Raw genomic sequence first — 26,323 nt, forward strand, 5'->3', positions numbered from 1 at the left:
ACCATGAGGACCTGGAGCTTTCTTAGCATCAAGATTCGACAAAATCATTCTGATATCCTTTTGACAGAAGACCACAGGAGGCATTGAATAGAGCGTGTTGGGAATGGTGGGAGGTGTTTTACCAAGATCTTTAATACATGAGTTGGAAGAAAAATGGGATGCTAGCAGGTCAGCTTTATCCTTGGCTGAAGTGACAACAGACCATCTGGTTTGGACAGAGGTGGGAGCAGAGATGGGCAAAAGTTGCGGCCAATAGCTTTGGCAAGAGACCAGAATTCTCGGCTACCATTAGGGCAAGAAGCAAATTTTCTACTCTTAGCCTTTTCAAACTCTAGTTTCGACTGATTAATAACTGCTTTACAATTGTTGCGAGCTTTGGTGCAGGCAGAAAATTAAACTGAAGAATTAGAAACAAGCCAATTACGATATGCAACATTCTTCTCTTGGACAGCCTTAGCACATTTATTGGAAAACCATGGTTTAGATAAAGGATGAGATTTTAAAGTAGAGTGTGGGATAAAGGATTCCATTCCTGCAAGAATAATTTCACTGACATGATCTGAGCAAATGTTGAGATCAGAAGTTTTGAAACAGTAATCCAACCAAGGAAAAGAAGAAAAGAAGTCTTGGAGGTCATCCCATTTTGCATTCTTGTAATGCCAAACAACACAAGGTTGGGAATAGCCATGAGATAAAGGTTCCATTGGAGAAGAGACAATCACCAAGCTGTGATCTAAAGTGCCTAAAGGACCTCTCACTTCGACCGTGTGCTTAGAAGGGTTGATTGTGAGAAAAAGATCAAGCGTATTGCCTGTATGATTAGGATTGTCCGGTATTCCTGTAGGTAAATGAACAATCTGCGCTAGGTCATTAGTAATTGCAAAAGCCTCAGCATCTCGACCAGCTGGGTCGGTGTGACTAGAAAACGGAAGCCAGCTGGAGTTGTGAACATTAAAATCACCAAGGAAAATTACCTCACTGTTAGAAAAGTTGGACTGGAAAAAGTCAAGTTGCAAAGAGAGGAAGTCAAAGAGCTCCAAGTGATTAGTGGAGTTGGGAGAAGGGTAGAGACAACAGATGAATTTGACACAATGAGGTAGGGAGATTTTAAGCCAGAGAAGATCAAAGAGAGGAGATTCCAAATTGACAAGTCTCTGACAGGGAATATCAGAATGGAAATATGCACAAGTACCACCTTTGAGGCGAAAGGAATCATACAGCGAATAATTTTTGCATCTGAAATGAGCAGTAGTTGAATCAACCGAATCTGTTCCGACAACCAACTACCCGCTGGCTAAATGCAAATTTCCACACATCTATCCTACATCTGTCTTTCCTCAATTTGAATTTATGCCCTCTCAGGTGATTATTCTGAGCAAGAGGAAGAATCCCATCAGCATTGAGCATGCACAAAACATTCAAGGCTTTATACACCTCTATCAAATCACCTCGCCGGTGCCTTGTCTCCAGACACTGTAATTTGCAAAACTTAAGCCTTTCTTCGTAAGAGCACCCCTTTGTTCCATTCACTAATCTTGTTGCCCTTCTCTGTACTCGTTCCAGCAGCTCTACATCCTTCTTGAAATGAGGCCATCCTGACCCTGTATACAGTACTCAAGGTGTGGCCTGACCATCGCCTTATACAAGGGGATATAATCACCTCCTTATCCCTGCTAGAAAAATTCCTGTATATCATTGACAATACTCCATGATCTACTCTTGCAGCCCGTCTGCACTGCTCAGAGAACTTCATATCTGCTTGTACAAACCACCCCCAGGTCCCTTTCATTCTCTACCACTGTCAGTGTAGTACCACAGAGTTGATACATTGCTCTGGGGTTGCTGTTTCCCATATGTAGTACTTCACATTTGTTAATGTTAAACTTCATTTGCCACCTCTCAGCCCATCTGCTCAACCTTTCCCACATCTTGTTGCAGTAGCATGGTGTCAGTAGTGTCCCTAAAAACCCTGCCAACCTTTGTATTGTCTGCAAAACGTGGACATTAAGCTTGATATACAATCATCAATATCATTTATAAATACAGAAAACAACAATGGACCCAACACTGAACCCTATGGGACTCCACTAATAATATTAGTCCACGAGGAGCAGTGTCCCATTGATTACCACTCTGTCTATTCCCCCCAGCACCACCCCTTTATCCATAGCAGCAATTTGCCTACAATGCCACACTGGAAAATTCCAGAAAATTAATGGAGGCACTGGTTAAAGAAGCACTGTAGGATCATCTAGACAAGAATTCAGTTATAGCTCAGACACAGCATGGTTTTGTTAAGGGCAGGTCTTGCCTGACCAATTTGATTGGATACTATGATGTAGTCACAAAAGAACTGGATGCAGGGAATAACTTTGATATCTATATATTTGGATCTTAGAAAGGCTTTTGATACTGTTGCAAATGGAAGACTGCTGCACAAATTGGAGCAGTGTGGCATTGGAGGCAAATTGCTGCTAGGGATAAAGGGGATGGTTGAGTGGCAGGGGACAGAGAGTGGTAATCAATGGACACTGCTCAACATGGACTAATGTTATTAGTGGAGTTCCTCAGGGTTCAGTGTTGGGTCCGTTGTTGTTTTCTGTATTTATAAATGATATTGATGATGGTATATCAAGCTTAATGTCCAAGTTTGCAGATGATACAAAGGTTGGCAGGGTTGTTAAGGACACTACTGATGCTATTCTGCTGTAATAGGATCTGAAAAGGTTGAGCAGATGGGCTGAGAGGTGGCAAATGAAGTTTAACATTGACAAATGTAAAGTACTACATATGGGAAACAGTAACCTCAGATCAACGTATCAACCTCTGTGGTACTTACGCTGACAGTGGTAGAGAATGAAAAAGGACCTGGTGGTAATTGTGCAGGTAGATATGAAGTTCTCTGATCAGTGCAGATGAGCTGCAAGAGTAGCATATGGTGTCTTGTGAATGATATACAGGAAGTTTTCTAGCAGGGATAGGGATGTGATTATTCCCTTGTATAAGGCATTGGTACTTGTTTTTTTTTTTTTTTTTTGATTTGGTAGTTGTTGGCGCATCGGCTTCTGTGGCCATATTGCACCTCCCAAGGTTTTTGCAGTACTTTGATCCAAGCCCGAGGCGGGAATCGAACCCGCGACCTTTGGGTTGCCGGGCAGGTACTTTACCCACTCGGCTAGCCCGGTCGGCTTTGGTACTTGTATAAGGTCAGGCCACACCTTGAGTACTGTATACAGGTCTGGAGTCCTCATTTCAAGAAGGATGTAGAGCTGCTGGAAGGAGTACAGAGAAGGGCAACAAGATTAGTGAATGGAACAAAGGGTTGCTCTTACAAAGAAAGGCTTAAGTTTTGCAAATTACAGAGTCTGGAGACTAGGCATCGGTGAGGTGATCTGATAGAGGTGTATAAGGCTTTGAATGGCTTGAGCATGCTCGATGCCGATTGGATTCTTTCTCTTGCTCAGAATAATCACCTGAGAGGGCATAAATTCAAATTGAGAAAAGACAGATGTCGGATAGATGTGCGGAAATTTGCCTTTAGCCAGCGGGTAGTTGGTTGTTGGAACAGACCTCCATCCCTTGTTGTGGAAGTTAACAGCCTAAATAAATTTAAGGCTCACCTGGACAGGTATTTCGAACGAACAGAGGGGTGAAATGGGAGTAGTGGTTGTGTTTTTTTTTTTTTTTTTTTGTTTGGCTGATGCTGAATAAGCTTGCATTCTTGCATCATATGTCTCTACTAATGCTAATGCTACTCCAATTTGTGCAGCAGTCTTCCATGTGCAACAGTATGAAAAGCCTTTCTAACATCCAAGATTATAATAACAAAGTTTTTCCCTACATCCAGTTCTTTTGTGACTGCATCATAGTATCCAATCAAATTGGACAGGCAAGACTTCTCCTTAACAAAACGATGCTGTGTCCGAGCTATAACTGAAGCCTTGTCTAGATGATCATGCAGTGCTTCTTTAACCAGTGTCTCCATTAATTATCCTGGAACAGGAGTTAAACTCACAGGTTTATAATTACTTGTGTCAGCCTTTAATCCTCCTTTGTGAATTGGGGTCACATTTGCACATCTCCAAGCTATGGGTACCTCCCCTGAGTCCAAGGAAGCTCTCATAATTATGGCTAAGGGTTTGCTTACTTCCTTTGCTGCCTCTTTAATATAACTATATAGATCCCATCCACCCCAGGTACTTTTCTTGTGTTTATTTTCAACAATTTTTTCTCCACATTATTCTCAATTATTACAAGCTTAGTGCCAGAGTTCAATACATCTCTGGCATTCCCCTCACTGAATAACTCCTCATGTGTGAATGTTGATGCAAAATATTCATTTGGTTTGTTAGCTACCTGAGCAGGATCATCAACAGTTGAACCATCGATACAAAGGGACCAATCTGATTCATCCCCTTCCTTCTAGAGTTTACATAAGTAAAGAACGCTTTGCTGTTTTTCTTTGCATCCCTTGACAAGGATTTCTCGTAATCTGCCTTTGCCTGCCTAACCTCCTTTGTAACTTGGTTGCATATCAACTTGTATCTATCATAGGCTTCTGTGTCCCATGCATTTTTCTTCTCTGCCATATGCCTCATTAATTCATCTGACATCCATTTTGGCCTAAATCTTGAACAATATTTCTTAGTTGGTATGTAAAGCCTAGTAGCTTCCAAGATAAGTTCTTTGAATGCTTCCCATTTTGAATTTGCTGTTGGTAACATCATCAGTTGGTCCCACTGTATAGAATTTAAATACTCTCTCAAACCATCATAGTCACCTTTACGAAAGCAATAACCCTTCCCTTTACCCCTGATGGTAGTTATCTCTTTGAGTTAATCCCACTTCAGCACACTGTGATCACTGCCACCTTGTGGTTCCTCTATCTGCAGATTCTTAATGCATGAAGAATCATTACTAATAATCAAATCAAGAGTATTACTCCCTCTAATTGCCTTCCGAACATGCTGATGTAAAAAACAATCATCCAATAAATCCACAAAAGCCTTGCTAGTGTGTGAGTGACCAACACACAAATTCCAGTCAATATCTGGGAAATTAAAATCCCCCATTATAAGGCTCTCTGATTTACTGGCCCACTCTATTTCCCTGTACAGTTTCTTATTATACTCATTAGAGTCATTAGGCCTATAGCACACTCCTACTCTCAAATTTGATCTCCCAATGCTTATGTCACAGCAAACTGACTCGACACTGCACTGTCCAGCGATGTCGACTGGCTTCACTCTATCCTTTCTGTAGACATTGTACTCCCCAAATTCCAGTTCTGCATTCCTTATATCTGTTTGACACCACGTCTCTGATATCCAAACAATATCCGCCTTTGATGCTTTGAGCAATACCTCAAATTCATCAAATTTATTTACCAAACTCCTAGCATTGGTGTACCGCAAGTATACACCAATGAATAAGAAAGTGTCTGCAATTCTGCCCAGACATGATAGGAGGGAGTATATGATGAGAGTCTTGTCAATCAATTCGGCCCTGGAAAGATTGTGCAAGGCTCAAGGGGTAGAATTTTTTTCAGCCTGGACTGTACTTGTTAACAGGAGAGATTGCTTCTACAGGGATGGGATACACTTAAATAGTAAGGGTGCAAGAATATTTGCTGATGCTATTGAGGCAGTGTTAGGTGGGTCGGAAAACTGCTAGCTTGGGGGGAGACAAAGACGAATAGATTAGCAATAGCCACTGGCAGAGGTGAAAGAGATTCTTGCACTGCTTCTATTGGAATGAGCAGAAATCTGAAAAACAAGATGCAGGATATTTAGAGACTGCTGGGAGTCATTGCGGTACAAGTAAACACATGGGTTGTGTTAGGGTAGCTAAGAATAGAAATAGGTGCATGTATACTTGCGTGTACACCAATTCTAGGAGTTTAGTAAATAAATTTGATGAATTTGAGGTTTTGCTCAAAACATCAAAGGCAGATATTGTTGGGATATCAGAGATGTGGTGTCACACAGATATAAGGGATGCAGAACTGGAATTTGGGGAGTACAACGTCTACAGAAAGGATAGACAGGATAGGAAGGGAGGAGGGGTTATGCTATTAGTTAAGAAATACATAAAATCCAAGGAAGTGAAGCCAGTCGACATCGCTGGACAGTGGAGTGTCGAGTCAGTTTGGTATGACATAAGCATTGCGAGATCAAAATTGAGAGTAGGAGTGTGCTATAGGCCTAATGACTCTAATGAGTATAATAAGAAACTGTACAGGGAAATAGAGTGGGCCAGTAAATCAGAGAGTCTTATAATGGGAAATTTTGATTTCCCAGATATTGACTGGAATTTGGGGGCTGGTCATTCACACACTAGCAAGGCTTTTGTGGATTTATTGGATGATTGTTTTCTACATCAGATGTTCGGGAGGCAACTAGAGGGAGGAATACTCTTGATTTGATTATCAGCAGTGATTCTTCATGCATTAAGAATCTGCAGATAAATGAACCACTAGGTGGCAGTGATCACAGTGTGCTGAAGTGGGATTTAAGCAAAGAGGTAACAATCATTAGGGGTAAAGGTAAGGGTTGCTTTCGTAAAGGCGACTACGATGGACTAAGACAGTATTTAAATTCTATACAGTGGGACCAACTGATGATGTTACCAACAGCAAATGCAAAATGGGAAGCATTCAAAGAACTTATCTTGGAAGCTACTAGGCTTTACATACCAACTAAGAAATATTGATCAAGGTTTAGGTCTAAATGGATGTCAGATGAACTAATGAGGCATATGGCAGAGAAGAAAAATGCATGGGATACATACAAATTAACACATGACAAAGAAGCCTATGATAGATACAAGTTGATCTGTAACCAAGTTACAAAGGAGGTTAGGCAGGGGAAGGCATATTACGAGAAATCTTTGGCAAGGGATGCAAAGAAAAACAGCAAAGAGTTCTTTACCTATGTAAACTCTAGAAGGAAGGGGATGAATAAGATTTGTCCACTTGATATCGATTGGTCAACTGTTGATGATCCTGCTCAGGTAGCTAACAAACTAAATGAATATTTTGCATCGACATTCACACATGAGGAGTTATTCAGCGAGGGGAATGCCAGAGGTGTATTCAACTCTAGCAGTAAGCTAGAGAATCTTGTAATAACTGAGAGTAAAGTGGAGGAGAAATTGTTGAAGATAAACACAAGAATGGCACCCGGGGTGGATGGGATCTATCCAGTTATATTAAAAGAGGCAGCAGAGGAAGTAAGCAAACCATTAGCCATAATTATGAGAGCTTCCTTGTACTCAGGGGAGGTACCCACAGACTGGAGATATGCAAATGTGACCCTAATTCACAAAGGAGGATCAAAGGCTGACACAAGTAATTATAGACCTGTGAGTTTAACTTCTTTTCCAGGAAAATTAATGGAGGCACTGGTTAAAGAAGCACTGTAGGATCATTTAGACAAGACTTCAGTTATAGCTCGGACACAGCATGGTTTTGTTAAGGGGAAGTCTTGCCTGACCAATTTGATTGGATACTATGATGCAGTCACAAAGGAACTGGATGTTGGGAATAACTTTGATATTATATACTTGGATCTTAGAAAGGCTTTTGATACTGTTGCACATGGAAGACTGCTGCACAAATTGGAGCAGTGTGACATTGGAGGCAAATTGCTGCTGTGGATAAAGGGGTGGTTGGGGGGGGAGAAGACAGAGAGTGGTAATCAATGGACACTGCTCATAGTGGACTAATGTTATTAGTGGAGTCCCTCAGGCCTCAGTGTTGGGTCTATTATTGTTTTCTGTATTTATAAATGATATTGATGATGGTATATCAAGCTTAATGTCCAAGTTTGCAGATGATACAAAGGTAGGCATGGTTGTCAAGGACACTACTGACACTATGCTGCTGCAACAGGATCTGGAAAGGTTGAGCATATGGGCTGAGAGGTGGCAAATGAAGTTTAACATTACATTCGTCAAAGTACTACACATGGGAAACAGCAACCCCAGGGCAACTTATCAACTGTGTGATACTACACTGACAGTGGTAGAGAATGAAAGGGACCTGGGGGTGGTTGTGCAGGCAGATATGACGTTCTCTGAGCAGTGCAGATGGGCTGAAAGAGTAGCTCATGGTGTATTGTCAATGATATATAGGAACTTTTCTAGCAGGGATAAGGAGGTGATTATTCCCTTGTATAAGGCAATGGTCAGGCCACACCTAGAGTACTGTATACAGGTCTGGAGGCCCCATTTCAAGAAGGATGTAGAGCTGCTGGAACGAGTACAGAGAAGGGCAACCAGATTAGTCAATGGAACAAATGGGTGCTCTTACGAAGAAAGGCTTAAGTTTTGCAAATTACAGTGTCTGGACACTAGGCACCAGCGAGGTGATCTGATAGAGCTGTTTAAACCTTGAATGGTTTGAGCATGCTGAATGCTGATGGGATTCTTCCTCTCACTCAGAAAAATCACCTGAGAGGGCATAAATTCAAATTGAGGAAAAACAGATGTAGATAGACGTACGGAAATTTGCCTTTAGCCAGCGGGTGGTTGGTTGGTGGAACAGACTTCGATCTCTTGTCGTGGAAGTTGATAGCCCAAATAAGTTTAAGGCTCAGCTGGACAGGTATTTCGAACGAACAGAGAGGTGAAGTGGAAGTGGGGGTTTTTTTTTTTTTTGGCTGATGCTGCATAAGCTTGCTTTCTTGCATCAAATGCCTCTGCTAATGCTAATGCTATACATGCACCTGTTCTTTTTCTTAGCTACCCTAACACAACCCATGTGTTTACTTGTACCTTAATGACTCCCAGCTGTCTCTGAAATATCCTGCATCTTGTTTTCCAGGCTTCTGCTCATTCCAATAGAAGCAGTGCAAGAATCACTTTCACCTCTGCCAGTGGCTACTGTTAATCTAGTAATCCTTGTTTCCCCCCAAGCTAGCAGTTTTCCGACCTACCTAACACTGCCTCGATAGCATCAGCAAATATTCTTGTACCCTTTCTATTTACGTGTATCCCATCCCTGTAGAAGCACTCCCTTCTGCTATCAAGTAGAGACCAGGCTGAAAAAAATTCTACCCCTTGAGCCTTGCACAATCTTTCCAGGGCCAAATTGATTGATAAGGCTCTCATCATATACTCCCTCCTATTGTGTCTGGGCAGAATTGCAGACACCTTCAATTCAACCCTAATTCACGGCTTTTTTTCAACAGTGACCTGTGCTTGTTAAGTAATTCCGCCGGTCTACTACTCTTAATATCATTAGTGCTAACGTGTACAACTATATCACCTTTTGTGCCCTTAAAAGATGATATCCACTCTACAACGTCATCAACCGTTGCCCCTGGCAGACATACACTGGTCATGTTTCACCTATCCTTTTTACAAAGCATGTTCCCCGTTTCCCTGACAATAGAGTCACCACAACTACTAGTTCCTGTGGGACCAGCGCATTCTGCTTTGTGGGTTGCCACTGTGTTGCGTGATGACCAAGTGCAAACTCTGGCGTTGATGTGGACAGCTGAGAGCTTGATGAGCCACTCACTTTAGATCCTTTGAGGGTATCCACCCTGTCCTTCAAGCTCTCATATAGTCCCATAACAACGCTGAATTGTCGCCTGATTTCGTTACACTCCTTGCATCGTGCATACACAAAGACAGCGCCCCATGGCAATATCATGTCCCGTACCCGATTGCTCCACAAACATCATGCAAGCAAAGCATTTTAAAAGGCTGTGATTTAGAGGGCAACTGCCCCCCCCAGTTCCCCTCTGAGCCACAGCAGTCCCATTAGTTTGAGCCTTTTGCTTTGCTGCTCTGGTCTGAGTGATGATTTCGATTTAATTTCAATCAAATTTCAATTTCAGTAGAAAATTATAACCCTAAACTTGTATCCCAACACAGTTATAACGCTATATATATTTTTCAGTATCTAATATCTACGAGTTCCATTTATATAACTTCCGTATCATGTTACGTATTAATTAATTATGTTACGTTTGTAATCTAAGTTGTTATATGTATTTTTTTAAAAGTCCAATTTAATTGTACAAATTTAATAAATTTTGCTGATTAATTGACAATATTATATTATATACTATACTATGCTAACGCTATCTAGTTCGGGATATAACGTTGTCGTATAACAATGGCGCAAAGTACGAATGGTAAATCTACGGACACTTAAGTATTAATTAACTTCCAAATCTCGCTATCTTAATTTAGAATAAACTAACAATACTGACTAGGTTTATAAGCTACTTATAGAAATAATTTGATGTATCAATTGGTCAATAAAGTGGCTAAATATGGTTAAAAACTTCTCGTTCAAACGGAGCTGCAACTTGTAACACGTGTATATGATACCAATACCTTTATGCAATTACAAGGCCGAGTAAAGAATAAATACACCAGATTAATCAGAAAATCTCAAAATAATGCTATACTACTAAATTTAAATCAAAAGTTTTAAAAAAACAATAATGTCAAATCAATAAATAAGAAAATCCAATTAGCGGCTTTGAACACATCTGGCTACCACTAGCCTCTTTTGTTGGCTTAAAAGAGGTGATTGTCAGGTAATGGTCAGGCCACACCTTCAGTACTGCATACAGGTCTGGAGAACTCATTTTGGGAAAGATATAGAGCTGCTGGATTGAGTACAGAGAAGGGCAATGAGATTGGTGAGGGCAACAAAGGGCTGGTGTTACCAAGAAAGGCTTAAGTTCTGCAAATTCAGCTTTTGGAGACTGGGCACCTGTGATCTAATTGAGGTGTATAAGGCTTTGAATGGATTGAGCAAGCTCAATGCTAATGAGATTCTTCCTTTTTCCCAGATTACTCACCTAAGAGGACATGAATTCAAACTGAAGAAAGACAATTGTAGAAGGAATGCGTGGAAATTCTCCTTTACCCTGTGGGTGGTTGATAGTTCGAACAAACTTCCATCTGCTGTAGTGGAGGTCAGCAACTTAAGTAGTTAAAGGCAGAGCTAGGCAAACACATTTGTAGTGAATGGATGGGTGAAATGAGAAAGTTTTTTTTTTTTTTTGACTGATGCTATATATGCTTTCTTTCTTGCATCACAGGCCTTTACTGATGCTAATGATAAAAGACAACATTGTGGGGAAGACCACCTATGTGACTGGTCTAGTTCAGGTTGCAGTAAGTCTTATATATACTGTTGTCATATTTTATATTTCAGAGGATTAGAAGGGTTAGGTTATTATCCTATTGGTGGTGGGGCAGGGGATGTTCCCCAAGCCATGATTCTGAAAATTTTATACAGAGAAACAAAAAGCAGATATGCAGACAAATAGAGTTCACTAGTAAAGCAGAATTTACTGATGGATTTTAAATTTCCCGGTGTTGACTGAAACATGTTGGTTGGTTATTCACACACTTCCAAGACTTTTGCTTATTTATTAGCATTAGCATGCAAGAAAGCAAGCTTATGTAGCATCAGCCAAAAAAAAAAAAAAAAAATGCTCCCATTTCACCCCTCCGTTTGTTCCAAATTCCTGTCCAGCTCAGCCTTAAATATATTTAGGCTATCAACTTCCACAATAAAAGGTGGAAGTCGGTTCCACCAATCAACTACCCACTGGCTAAAGGCAAACTTCTGCACATCTATCCTACAATTGACTTTCCTCAATTTGAATTTATACTGTAATCTGCAAAACTTAAGTCTTTCTTCATAACAGGAAACCTTCTTTCCATTCACTAATCTTGTTGCCCTACTCTGTACTTGTTCCAACAGCTCTACATCCAGTACTGTATACAGGCCTTCAGACCTGTATACAGTACTGAAGGTGTGGCCTGACCATTGCCTTATACAAGGGGATAATCAACTCCTTATCCCTGCTAGAAAAATTCCTGTATATCATTTACAAGACACCATGACCATCTGCACTGCTCAGAAAACTTCATATCTGCCTGCACAGTTACCCACAGGTCCTTTTCATTCTCTACCACTGTCAGTGTAGTACCACACAGTTGATACGTTACTCTGGGGTTACTGCTTCCCATATGTTTAACTTCCCATACTTTACATTTGTCAACGTTAAACTTCATTTGCCACCTCTCAGCCCATCTGCTCAACTTTTCTAGATCCTGTTGCAGCAGCGTACTGTCATTAGTGTCCTTAACTACCCTGCCAACCTTTGTATCGTCTTCAAACCTGGACATTAAGCCTGATATACAATCATCAATATCATTTATAAATACAGAAAACAAAAATGAACCAATACTGAACCCCTAAGGTCTCCACTAATAACATTAGTCCACAAAGAACAGTGTCCATTGATTACCACTCCCAGTCTTCTCCCACTCAACCATCCCTTTATCCATAGCAGCAATTTGCCTCCAATGCCACACTGCTCCAATTTGTGCAGCAGTCTTCCATGTGCAACAGTTCAAAAAGCCTTTCTAAGATCTAAATATATGATATCAAAATTGTTCCCTGCATCCAGTTCCTTTGTTACCACACCGTGGTATCCAATCAAATTGGTCAGACAAGTCTTCACCTTAACAAAACCATGCTGCGTCTGAGTTATAACTCAAGTCTTGTCTAGGTGATCCCGCCATGCTTCTTTAACCAGTGCCTCCATTAATTTCCCAGGAACAGAAGTTAAACTAACAGGTCCACAATTACTTACATTGATCCTCCTTTGTGAATTGGGGTCACATTTGCACACTTCCAGTCCATTGGTACCTCCCCTGAGTCCAAGGAAGCTCTCATAATTAAGACTAAGGGTTTGCTTATTTCCTTTGCTGCCTCTTTTAATATAACTGGATAGATCCCATCCACTCCAGGTGCTTTTTTTTATGTTTATCTTCAACAATTTCTCTTCTACTTTCCTCTCAGTTATTACAAAATCATCTAGCTCACTGCCAGAGTTTAATTCACCTCTGGCATTCCTCTCCCTGAATAACTCCTCATGTGTGAATGTTGATGCAAAATACTCATTTAGTTTGTTAGCCACCTGAGAAGGAGCCTCCAGTTAAACCATCAATATCCAGTGGACCAATCTGATTCATCCCTTTCCTTCTAGAGTTTACATAGGTAAAGAACCCTTTGCTGTTTTTCTTTACATCTTTTGCCAAAGATTTCTCATTATCTGCCTTTGCCTGCCTAATCACCTTTGTGACTTGGTTACAGACCAGCTTATATCCATCATAGGCTTCCATGTCACCCATTAATTTATATGTATCCCATGCATTTTTCTTCTCTGCCACATGTCTCATTTGTTCATCTGACATCCATTTAGGCCTAAACCTTGAAGAATATTTCTTATTTGGTATGTAAAGCCTAGTAGCTTCCAAGATTAATTCTTTGAATGCCTCCCATTTTGAATTTGCTGTTTGTAACATCATCAGTTGATGATACAAACTGATGTTTGTAACATCAACTGATATTACTCCCACCGTACAGAATTTAAATACTGTCTCAGACCATCATAGTCACCTTTACGAAAGCAAAAACCCTTTTCTTTACCCCTGATGGTAGTTACGTCTTTGAGTAAATCCCATTTCAGGACACTGTGATCACTGCCACCTAGTGGTCCCTTTATCTGCAGATTCTTAATGCATGAAGAATCACTACTGATAATCAGATCAAGAGTATTACTCCCTCTAGTTGCTTCCTGAATATGGTGATGTAGAAAACAATCATCCAATAAATCCACAAAAGCCTTGCTAGTGTGTGAGTGACCAACCCACAAATTCCAGTCAATATCCTGGAAATTAAAATCCCCCATTATAAGACTCTCTGATTTACCATCCCACTATTTCCTTGTACGGTTTTTTATTATACTCATCAAAGTCATTAGACCTATAACACACTCCTACTTCCAATTTTGATCTCCTAGTGCTTATGTCACACCAAACTGACTCGAAACTGCACTGTCTTGCGATGTCGACTGGCTGCACTTCCTTGGATTTTATGTGTTTCTTAACTAATAGCATAACCCCCTCCTCCCTTCCTATCCTGTCTGTCCTTCTGTACACATTTTACTCCCCAAATTCCAGTTCTGCATTACTTATATCTGTGTGACACCATGTCTCTGATACACCAACAATATCTGCCTTTGATGTTTTGAGCAACACTTGAAATTCATCAAATTTATTTACTAAGCTCCTAGCCTTGGTGTATATGCAAGTATACTGCATCTGTTTTTATTCTTAGCTACCCTAACACAACCAATATGTTTACTTGTACCGCAACAACTCCCAGCAGTCTCTGAAATACCCTGCCTCTTGTTTTCCAGGCTGCTGCTCATTCTAATATAAGCAGTGCAAGAATCACTTTCACCTCTGCCAGCAGCTACTGTTCATCTATTACTCCTTGTATCTCCCCAAGCTAGCAGTTTTCCAACTCACCTAACACTGCCTCAATAGCATCAGCAAATATTCTTGCACCCTTTCTATTTAAGTGTATCCCATCCCTGTAGAAGCAGTCTCTCCTGTTAAGAAGTACAGACCAAGCTGAAAAAAATTCTACCCCTTGAGCTCTCATCATATACTTCCTCCTATTATTGGATGACTGTTTTCTATAGCAGCAGCATGTTAGAGAGGCAACAAGAGGAAGCAGCACTCTTGATCTGGTTATGAGCTGCAATTCTTCATGCATATAAGAATCTGCAAGTAAAAGACCAACTGGGTGGCAGTGATCATAGTGTATTACTTTATGTTAATAAAAGGGAAAAGATTTTGCTTTCATACAAGTGACTAGAGTGGTTATCAGACAGTTTTTAAATTCTACGTAGTGGGACCAACTTATAATGTTAGCAATTCTAAATGGGAAGCATTCAGGAAAGTAATCATAGATGCTACTGAGGTTTTCATATGAACAAAGAAATACTATTCAAGGCTTAAGTCTAAATGGATATCAGATGAACTGATGAGACTTTTGGCAGAGAAGAAAACTGCATGAGGTACATATAAATTATCAGGTGATACAGAAAGAATGAAGTAGATATAAGCTTATCTGTAATCAAATAACAGAGGCTGTTAGGGCTGATTATAAACAGTCTCTGGCAAACAGTGCAAAGATAAGCAGCAAAGACTTCTTTAATTGTGTCAACAGTAGAAGGAAGGGGTTGAATCACATTAGGCTTGATATCTATGGCTTAACTATTGATAATCCTGCCCAGATGCTGAAAAACCGAACAGCTATTTTGCATCTACATTCACAATGAGGAATTCTTTAGTAAAGGAGATGCCAGAATTTCATCAAACTCTAACAGGGAGCTAAATGATTTTGTGATAAGGGAAGGAAATATGGAGGACAAATTTCACATAAAGAAGGTGCCTGGAGTAGATGGGATCAATCTAATTACATTAAGGGAGGCAGCAAAGGAGGTTGCTGGCTTGTTCAGAAGTTCATGTTGTACATTGTTTTGGATTGAAAAGTAAGGAATGTGCCCAATCAGGAATAAGTATCTGGAGGAACCAATAGTTCCATTTGAACACCAATAAACTGTAAATGTTGAGCCACTGGCATATACCATTTGGTTTATTGTCTTCTTGCCACCATCTATTTGACTGTTTAACACTTTCTATTTCTGAATTTTTTTCCCCTTGCTTTCATAATGTTTGGGAATGCCAGTTGACTGCCTATGCAATTTGGCAGTGAGAGAATGTTAAAGTGCAATCAGTTTGGTTGATTGCACTTCAACATCTCCTTACTGTATTCCTTGGACCCACAAGTAGGACATATTACTTCACTGCAACATCCAGTTTAGGAATGACCATATTTCTGGCACTTGTAGCAGTTTGGGAATGACCATATTTTTGGCACTTGTAGCAGTTTAGGAATGACCATATTTCTGGCACTTGTAGCAGTTTGGGAATGACCATATTTCTGGCACCTGTAGCAGTTTGGGATATGCACTCAGCCACAGCAATGGGGATAACTGGCTTTCAATGATGTTGACAAGAGAACTAAATGTGAGAATAATGCTCCATGTTGGGACAAGACTGCCACCTTTTTGAGTCATGATTCTCCTTATTTGAACAACCTTTTGTTCTTACAGCTCTTTGTTCCTCTGATACAGTTAATAGATCTCATTTCTGAGTGGCATGGGGAGTAATTTTTATTGGGAATCCACTAAAGTTAGTCAGCTTTAACAACTTTTCAGAATATTTTGGTTGATTAGTCTCTATCAGGTCACCAGGTTGAAGTTGCTTTACTATTTTCAGAGATTATGCAGCAGGTTCAATGTATTTTTCCACTAGGAAGGGAGATAACTTGCTCTGGGGTTGATCTGAAACTGAATGTAATATGAGAAATGCTAGAGATTCTGGTGCTAAGGAAACTATTTTTAACCTTTTTGGTTGAGAAGTGTCATGGTCATTTTCTGATGTCTCTGTTGAAGAGAATGTCAGCTTTAAAGGTGGAAAAACACTGAAGTTTATTTTTGCTAAAGCAGCAAAATAGGAGGTTGGATCTTCTGCTCAGGTTTCTGGCCACACCACATGAGGCAGCAATGCCAGCAGTGATCTAGTGGCTAAAAAAGTTTAGCTGAGTTAGTGATTAATATGAAAAAGAGAAAAAACCAGAAAGGTCTTTCCCTTCTAAGCACTAGGTACTACTTGTAGAACTAAAGCTGTTAATAAAACAATAGGGAGAGAACTTTACATCAAACATAAAACTAATGTATATCTTTAGAAAGCACTATATAAATCACTGGAAATTGCTTCTTCACAGAACACTTGACACCCAGAGGCCAGAATACAATGTCAAACTTATTCTTTGCATCCAGTTACTTTGTAACACCCTCATTGTAGCTAATCAAATAGATGAGGCATGATTGACTATTAACAAATCCATGCTGTGATTTCCTTATGGCTCCACTTCTATCAAGATGACCTTCCATTAATTATTTATTATGATGCCATTATATTATATTATTTTATTTTCTTGACCAGCACTTCAGATTCATCAAATTTATTTACTACTTTTCTTTACTACTATTTCTTTATCTATTACTTTATTTACTAGTTGGCAATCTATAAGATGGGAGTTTGTTTAAAAGACCTTTAATGGAAAAATTATCAAAAGACTTAGAAATGTCAAGAGCAACAGCTTGAATTTCACTAAAATTTTTCCATAAAATTCATTTGAAACTGAGTAACTGAAACCAGTTTATCTCCAATGCATTGACATTGATGGAATCCATATTGGTGCTCATTGATGAAAGGAAGGTTTCAAGACAATGGAAGCACTGGCGGTTGATAGATTTCTCTATTTCTTTACTAAGAGTAGAGGTAAGAGTGATAAAAAAAAAAAAAAAAAAAAAAGTGCAATAGAGTAATAATTGGAAAGCAGAGATTTACTATGTGTCATCCTTTTTTGGAAATATTTGGATATGTGCAAATTTCCAAGCAGAAGGGAAAACACTAGTGAAATAAGAAAATGTGAATAGTAAGAAGTGAAGTTAGAAGCGGAGCAAGCTTATGAGCACAGGCTTGGGAAACAAACGGAGAAATGCCATTAGAAGGTTTTGCGACATTAAAATTGTTCTAAATTCTTCTAACATCCTTCTGTCCGAAGACCACAAGAAGCAGTTGATGGTGAATATTGGATTTTGCAATACAAGCATATTAATGCTATATGATATCCAAATACAAAAACACTAAGCTATTTCCAGCTACTGTAACAATATTTATGTATCACATAACATTTATGCAACTTTAGAAACTAGTATGTAAACATTAGAAATTTCCTATTGCTATGCCAAAAAACTAAATTCCAGTAACATTACCATTAGTAAAGGCACATGATGCAAGAAAGCAGGCTTATATAGCATCAGCCAATAAAAAAAAAAAAAAAAAACCCCTTCTCATTTCACCCATCCAAATCACTATAAGCAATATATTTTTATTCAGTAATCCATTGGATATGAATTGTATAACTTGAGGATCCTGTATAGATTGTTGATAAACTGAATAAATATTTTATGTCTACGTTTACAAATGAAGACATTTTTAGAGAAGGGGCTAACAGATGCCTATCTAATTCCTGATTGAGAGTTAAATGACTCTCAATCAGTTAGAGAAGGGGCTAACAGATGTCTATCTAATTCCTGATTGACAGTTAAATGATTTTATTATAAGAGAGAGTAAAGAGAAATTGCTGCAGCTAAAAGTGAATAAAGCACCTTGGGCTGGGAGAATCTATCCAATTATACTAAAAGAGGTTGCAAAGTAGTTAGTTAAACCATCGTTTTGAGACATTCTTAGATTCAGGGAAAGTACCTGCAGATCAGAGAAGAGCAAATCTGATAAATGTGTGGTAAATACATCAAAAGCAGATGTTGTTAGGATATCAAAGTGCTGTCACACAGATACAAGGAATGCAGAATTGAAATTTGAGGAGCACAATGTGTGCAGAAAAGATAGGCAGGACAGGAAAGGAGGAGGGGTTATGCTGTTAGTTAAGAAACACATAAAATCTAAGGAAGTGCATCCAGTTATCATGAGTGGACAGTGCAATGTTGAGTCAGTTTTCTATGACATAAGCACTGGGAAAGCAAAAATGAGAGTAGGAGAGCATTAGTAGAGGCATACGATGCAAGAAAGTTAGGGAAGGTAGCAGGCTTAAGTCCAAGGTATTTAGAAAGCCGATGTGCCAGGGTCAATATACCCATTATACCTCAGCACAGGCCAGCCAACACAAAAACAGTGTGGTCAAGGCTCTAATAGACAGGGTGTGGTCCCACTGCAGCACCTCCGAGAATAAAGATAATGAAATTGTTCGGGTCACAGCAGACCTCAAGAAGTGCGGCTACCCCAAGAGGGTGTTGGACAGAGCCATCGGAGTAGAGTCCACCCGTAATGAGCAGTTGGCCCCTGTGAGAACCGCATACATTCCCTACTATCCGGGCCTTTCAGACCACATTGCATGTATAATTCGGGGGATGTCAGATACGCTGTGTGCAACTCCCAGGTCAGAGGTTGCACACAGCGATATCTCGAGTTAAAGACCCCATATCCAAAGAAGCCAGCAGTTGGGTGGTGTACAAAATCAAATGCCCGGATTGTGGGGTGTGTTATGTGAGTGAGACGGGGCGGCGATTGAAAGACTGGCTGGGGGAGCATGTAAACGCAATAAAGTCCGCAAATTATGGGAAGTCTGCTGTGGCAGAACATTTCTGGGAGAAACAACATCAAATTTCCCCGGAAGATGCTGTCATCACAGGTCATGCACAAGGGTTCTGGGACCATAAATGGCTTGAGAGCTTACGTATTGGGGCAGCTAGCAATACTATTAATAGGAATAGGGGTGTACGTCTACACCCCCTCCTTGAAACCATCGTTCTTGGATGTGACGAACGGTTTCAGCTAGCGCACTCCTGAGCCATTTCCGGTCCCGGTGCACAAATGGAAAATTCCAACCGTGGAACCATGTGACGTGTGCCGTGGATCTGCTATTTAAGGATGTGCCGCACAGTAGACATGCTGCTGAGGAAGGAGACTGCTGCCTCTGAAAACTATAACAAATTTTATCGCTTTTAATTTCTATTTTTAGTATATTTTATCAGTGTTATTTATATTTTTATTGTAAATATATATTTATTTTATACTTATTCTAAATAAAGTGTTTTTAGTTACAGTATTGAATTTATTTATCTTCTGGCTGGTGTGAAGCTTAATCATCAACAGGAGGTGATTATCCCCTTGTATAAGGCAATGGTCAGGTCACACCTTGACTACTGTATACAGGTTTGGAGGCCTCATTTTAAGAAGGATGTAGAGCTGTTGGAATGAGTACAGAGAAGGGCAACAAGATTAGTGAATTGAACAAAGGGTTGCTCTTATGAAGAAAGGCTTAAGTTTTGCAAATTACAGTGTCTGGAGACTAGGCACCTGTGAGGTGATCTGATTGAGGTGTATAAAGCCATGAATGATTTGAGCATGCTCAATGCTGATGGGATTCTTCCTCTTGCTCGGAATAATCACCTGAGAGGGCATAAATTCAAATTGCGGAAAGACGGTTGTAGGATAGATGTGCGGAAGTTTGCCTTTAGCCAGCAGGTGGTTGATTGCTGGAACAAACTTCCATCGGTCATTGTAGAAGTTGATAGCTTAAACAGATTCAAGGCAGAACTTGACAAACATTTGGAGCAAGTGGATGGGTGAAATAAGGGGGGGGTTTGGTTTTTTTTTTGGCTGATGCTATATAAAATTGCTTTCTTGCATCATGTGCTTTTGCTAATGCTAAATGCTAACCTAGGAAGAGGATTCTGGATCCCACATATCCTATGCCCTCCAATCACTTAGCACAGGCAGAAGGCATCCTTGAAGTAATATAGTGACATGAAAATTCACCCCAGGTTCCCTCCAGTAAGGAATAGTCAACACTGTCTGGACAGTCTGCAAAATTAAATGCTTTCTCTTCATCGCATCCAAGCCAACATGTCCTGCACTTACCACTTTGATGCTTGGATTAATTACTAGGCATACCAGGAAAGGAGCCAGCAGTGCGTGCATCAACTGCCTCTGTTCATGCTGTTCTCTCCCATGCTGCGAAGATGATAATCAGGACTTTCAAGTGTCATTTTTGTTAATTTAATCTTAATGTTACATTACACCAGTATTTATTTAATGTAATTTCATTTAATGTAATTTTTATGTAACCTAATGCCATTATGAAAGTCATTGTATCGTATTATTAGTCTTCTGTCACTTGATGTTATTTAATTTAATTTGTTGTTGTAAGGCGCCTCCGTAGCCAGGTAGGAAAGAGCAGCAGTGCCTAGCACACGCTTCTTGATTAGAAGGGTTCGAGCCAGTCAGCACCAAATATGGAGGATGCGGAAAGGTCAGGGAATGACCACCGCATATCCCGGAGCAATATGGCGTTAGCTGCTAATGCTCCTAAAAACCAAATAACAAACAACAACAACAACATTTAATTTGTTTTATGTCCTATATCACTTAATGGCAATTTATTTATTTCTGTAATATTGGATCGTCTTGCAATGGCCGTGAAGGTATATTGCAACATGATCCAATCATGTAACTGTCACAACTGAAAGTGGTGCAATAAAAGATTCTCTCTCTTTCTCTTTATCCTGCAAAAAGAACTCCCCCTCCTTCTGATGTAATCTTGACCCCACCCACCTACACAATTAAGAGATGTTCACAAAGGTTAACTGCCAAACAGATGTCTAATCTGACAACATCCAAATCCCTACTCTTGTTCTAATTATCTTCACCCTCAGCAAAAAACTTAGATTGGCCCCAGAAGACCTTAACTGGAGTTTTAATTTCAAACTTTCTTAGTTTAAGAATACAGTACAGAATATATAAATATAATCAGCCCCAGGGGCTCACATCTGGTGAGTATGGACTTGGCACACTCAGGACCCTGAGCTGGATGGATATCATCATCTCTTTCTTGGTGATTCTCTCTCTCTCTCTCTCTCTCTCTCTCTCTCTCTCTCTCTCTCAGGGTAACTCGGAAATTTTTTTTGGCCAGTGCAGCATAAGCCTCAGGCTTCCTTGCACCACATGGCTAATAATAGTAATAACAATAATAATGAACTGTAAACCATTGTCTTGGTATGTGAGGTTGATGATATCGTAAGGATAACATTACAGGAATGTAAGTATTCATAGTTATCAATTTACTTAATGTTAATTGATTTATTATTAATCTTATTAACTAAATTAATAACTAATGTAAAATTATTTAAAATTAGTTAAACACAGTTAAAGCTTAATTTTTTACCTGACATTTGCTAACAGCTATTTTTTTTTAACTAATTCAAGAATAAACCTTAACAAGTAAGAAATGTGTAATCAAAATTACGGGTGAGAATGTATATCATATTAATGAAATAAATAAATTAATCTCACTAAATTAATTAATAGGATTAATAGGATTAATTTGGATTAATTAACTTAATGGGATTAATTTAGTTAATGAAATTAATGAGTAATGTGTAATCAAATTTAACAACTTCTGTGTAAATCATATCACAATATTTACCAGTTTTGCTGTCTTTACACTGAAGAAGTGGTACAGGAAGTACCACAAAATTACAAAAAATCTGTAATTCTTTAAGAAATTAAAGGCAGATTACTAGATGCAGGTTTTAAGTGCTGATTATTACACCAATTTCCAGTTCTTGATATACCTGCACACAAGGCCACTAAAAGAATATTCAAGTTTCATTTCCTGTAAATAGTTTGTTTACTACACTAAAACTTTTCTTCTTTTGAAATTTCTTCCAACAAAATCTCATATCATGAAAAATTTTCCTTAAAGTTTCTCTTTGCCAACTAAAATTCAGTTTCTGTTATAAGAGTGGAATTAATTTGGTATAGTTGGTACATTTTTTTTCATAAATATAAAAATCCTGGATTGTTTGCCCTATGACAACATGATCAAATTTGTCTAGAGAATAATTTGTATAAGTGTTTTTTTTTTTTTTTTTTTTTTTTACATTTTTTAGGAAATAAGAAATGTGGAGAGCATTTATCTTTTGATTATTAGAATATATTTTTTTTAATGGTTCTGAAAATTACATTGCTACACTAGCATGCTTTGTACACTCAATTTTTCATTTAATTTATACAAGTGATTAGACAGTTTTAATTTTGTGCTTCTTTATCAAAATGTTCACTAACATTGAATACAATTTTCTTACTTAAATGTCAGATTTTCCTAATTTTCTCTTTCATACAGGTACTGGCTCTTCCATTTGTATATTTTTATAATGCTAATCACTTGTATATAACCACATGCATACAATAATGCATAAGACTGTGAGTTTAAACCTCATGCTAGGATGTAACTGTAATACTGCCAGTTTAATAAAATCCTTTCACAAAAATAACACACTGCTCAGTGGGCATACTTCATCATAGTTAAAAAAATTATCCCACTAGTGTGTTTAGCAACACACACTAGTATAAAAAGAGCTCCCGTCTTATGCATTTAATGACGCAAATCTCACCAATGCTAGCCTAACACATGTTCTGAATGCCTGTTCAAGAGAACAGGCATTCAGAACAGTTGTGACTCAGTAAGTGTCAATACTGTGATCCAATAAGTTTATGAGGAGGTAAAGCTTTTTGGTTAGCAACATGTTCACTGCTTCCTCACATAAATACGTGGCTTTGGATTTTTAATCCACTTGGAGGGGGAACCACCATACTTTCAGAACTTTTTCTTCTAATCTGACAGACAGAAGAAAAACTGAATAATTTTGTCAAGCAACCTTCATCAGAGGCTGATTAAACAGTCACAGTGAGAAGAAAGCCCAAAAATGTCTCTGCTCTTTTCAATACCAAATGACTATGTATATAAAGTGCTTAGCATCATAATGACTTAATCCCATGGTTTTCAATCCTAGGTTAAAAAAGGTCATCGGAAAATTTGGCAATGAAAGTGTAAAGGGAAGCAAGACTTAAATGAAGAAAATAATGTGTTAAATGTTTTTATTTTTAGGATTTTGGATTTAAATCAAATTTATATTTAAATGGGATTTTAAATACCTCCAGTCCTTGACCAGTTTCATCTGTTTTTGCTTCATTGATCAGGTCAGTGATGAGATCATCATGTGGCCCACATAAAGAATTCTCTATTCCTTCTAGTTAACAAACATATGCACAATCAAAATTTAAATACACATATACTCACGACCATACATAATTAATAAACACAGTACTGCCAGAAATACTGTTACAAAAGAGTAGAAGATAACAGAAAACTACTGTTGTTTACAGAATTCATTCATTAATATATTATTAAAAAATTCAACAATATTCATTAACAATATTCAAGCTTTATATCTTAAGGTTTCAGATCGTATAAAGGTTGGCAGGGTAATGAATGACAATAATCAGGGTATACAATCAACAAGACCCAAAAATCAACAATACAACCAACAATACAACAACAATACAAAACCCAACAACCAACAATACAATCAACAATTAAGTATATGGCTGAAAAGTAGCAATTGAGGTTTAACAATGATAAATGCAAGGTACAATAATCCCAGCATAACATGCTAATTGGATGGCACCACACTCAAGGTGGCAGGTCGTGGAGAATGAAAAAAGCCTAGGGTAATTGTATAGTGTCTGATATGTTCTCTGAAAAGTGCAGACAGGCTACTAGGACAACTCACAGGGTTCTGTTGATGATGATGTAGAGGAATTCTGCCAGCAGCATTATCCCATTATATAAGACAATGGTTAAGCTGCACCATGAGTACTGCATACAGGTCTAGAAGCCTGATTTTAAGAAGTTTTAGGAAGGATGTAGAGCTGCTGGAAGGGATGCACAGAAGAGAAACAAAGTTGGCAACACAATGGGTACCATACCATCATGCTCAGATGACACACATAAGGGGATATAAATTTAAATTGTAAAAGAATGGTTGCAGAACAGATGTACAGTAATTTTCTTTAATATTAGAATTACGATGAGGCTTTTCCTTAACTAACCTAGAATAAAAATAATAAATAAATAAATACGGTAAAATAAAATAAATTACCTATTTGAGTCCTCCTCCCTGCCAGAGAAGTAATTGATCGTTCGAATGAACTTCCATCTGGTGTTGTGTTTTGGTTCCTTTTTTTTTTTTTTTTTTTTTTTTTTTTTCAGTTGATGCTGTATTAGCTTACTTATAAAAAAATTATAACTTATATGCATCATTTGCAACTATACTATTATCAATGTTATTAAAAATTAAATATATGGGCAAAAGCCAGGAAATACCGGCTGATGCTTTGAATCATAATTGCTTCTGTATATTAACATTAAGATGCCTTTTGCTGTATGCCAAACGCTCCAACCCAAATCATAATCTATAGAACAGGAACTCAGGCTGGGACTCCAAAACGGCCATTCTGAACACATAAAGACTGAGATATGGCTCAAAAGCAGTAATGATGGATTAGTTTTATGAGCAAAAGCTGAAATACTGAAATATGCTGAAAGATCCATTGGATCTTTCAGCATAAAAGTGACGTCTGAAAGACGTACAAGACCATGGCTTATGTCACTTTTGTCTAGTGAGGGAATCAAATCCAGGCCATTCTGCACTGCTCAGAAACTTAATATCTGACTGCACAATTATCCATAGGTCATTTTCATTCTCCATTACACTGAGTGTAGCTCCACACAGTTGATATGTTACTCTGGGGTTACTGCTTCCACATGCAGTACTTAACATTTGTCAATGTTAAACTTCAGTTGCCACCTCTCAGCACATAGGCTCAACTTTTCTAGATCCCATTTCAGTAGTGCACTGTCATTAATATACCTGTCAACCTTTGTAACATCTGGAAACTTCAAAAATATACATGATATACCTTCATCAATATCATTGATAAATATACAAAACAACAGTGGACCCAACATTGAACCCTGGGGACTCCACTAATAACATTAGTCCATGAAGAGCAGTGCCAATTGATTACCCCTCTCTGTCTTCTCCCACTTAACCACCCATTTATCCATTGTAGCTACCTGCCCTTAATACCATATACTGCTCCAATTTGTACAGTAGCCTTCCATGCACAACAGTGTCAAAAGCTTTTCTGAAATCCAAGTATATGATATAAAAATTATTTTTTGCATCCAGTTCCTTTGTAACCAAATCATAGTATCCAATCAAATTTGTCAGATTTTCCCATAACCCATACTGAGTGTGAATTATTACTGCTGTTGTTGTTATTTGGTTTTTAGGAGCATTAGCAACTAAGGCCATGAAGCGTGTGCTACGCACTGCTGCTCCTACCCACCTGGCTACGGAGGTGCCAATTATTACTGCAGTCTTGTCCAAATGATCCTCTAGTGCTTATTTAACCAGTGCCTTCATTAATTTCCCCAGAACAGAAGTTAAACTAACTAACTGAAAGAGATTCTTGCACTGCTTCTATTAGAATGAGCAAAAGCCTGAAAAACAAGATGCATGGTATTTCAGAGACTGCTGGGAGTTGTTGCGGTACAAGTAAACACATGGGTTGTGTTAGGGTAGCTAAGAATAGAAACAGGTGCAGGTATACTTGCGTGTACACCAATGCTAGGAGTTTAGTAAATAAATTTGGTGAATTTGAGGTATTGCTCAGAACATCGAAGGCAGATATTGTTGGGATATCAGAGACGTGGTGTCACACAGATATAAGGGATGCAGAACTGCAATTTGGGGAATACGACGTCTACAGAAAGGATAGACAGGATAGGAAGGGGGGAGGGGTTATGCTATTAGTTAAGAAACACATAAAAACCAAGGAAGTGAAGCCAGTCGACATCGCTGGACAGTGCAGTGTGGAGTCAGTTTGGTGTGACATAAACATTGGGAGATCAAAATTGAGAGTA

The 26,323-nt window shown here is 38.7% G+C and overlaps 1 protein-coding gene across 1 annotated transcript in view; it reads right to left on the bottom strand.

Annotated features, from left to right (window-relative positions):
* The window catches only part of LOC150074956 (uncharacterized), a 735,724-nt gene that overhangs the window by 232,164 nt on the left and 477,237 nt on the right, over nucleotides 1-26,323 (bottom strand). The window contains exon 15 of the mRNA XM_090389002.1: nucleotides 23,488-23,582. Coding sequence (XP_090245128.1) covers nucleotides 23,488-23,582 — 95 coding nt within the window. The remainder of the gene's footprint in view (nucleotides 1-23,487; nucleotides 23,583-26,323) is intronic.

Source organism: Mastigoproctus giganteus, chromosome 14, assembly GCF_048544385.1.
Source record: "Mastigoproctus giganteus isolate SK-2022 chromosome 14, ASM4854438v1, whole genome shotgun sequence".
Classification (NCBI taxonomy): domain Eukaryota; kingdom Metazoa; phylum Arthropoda; class Arachnida; order Uropygi; family Thelyphonidae; genus Mastigoproctus; species Mastigoproctus giganteus.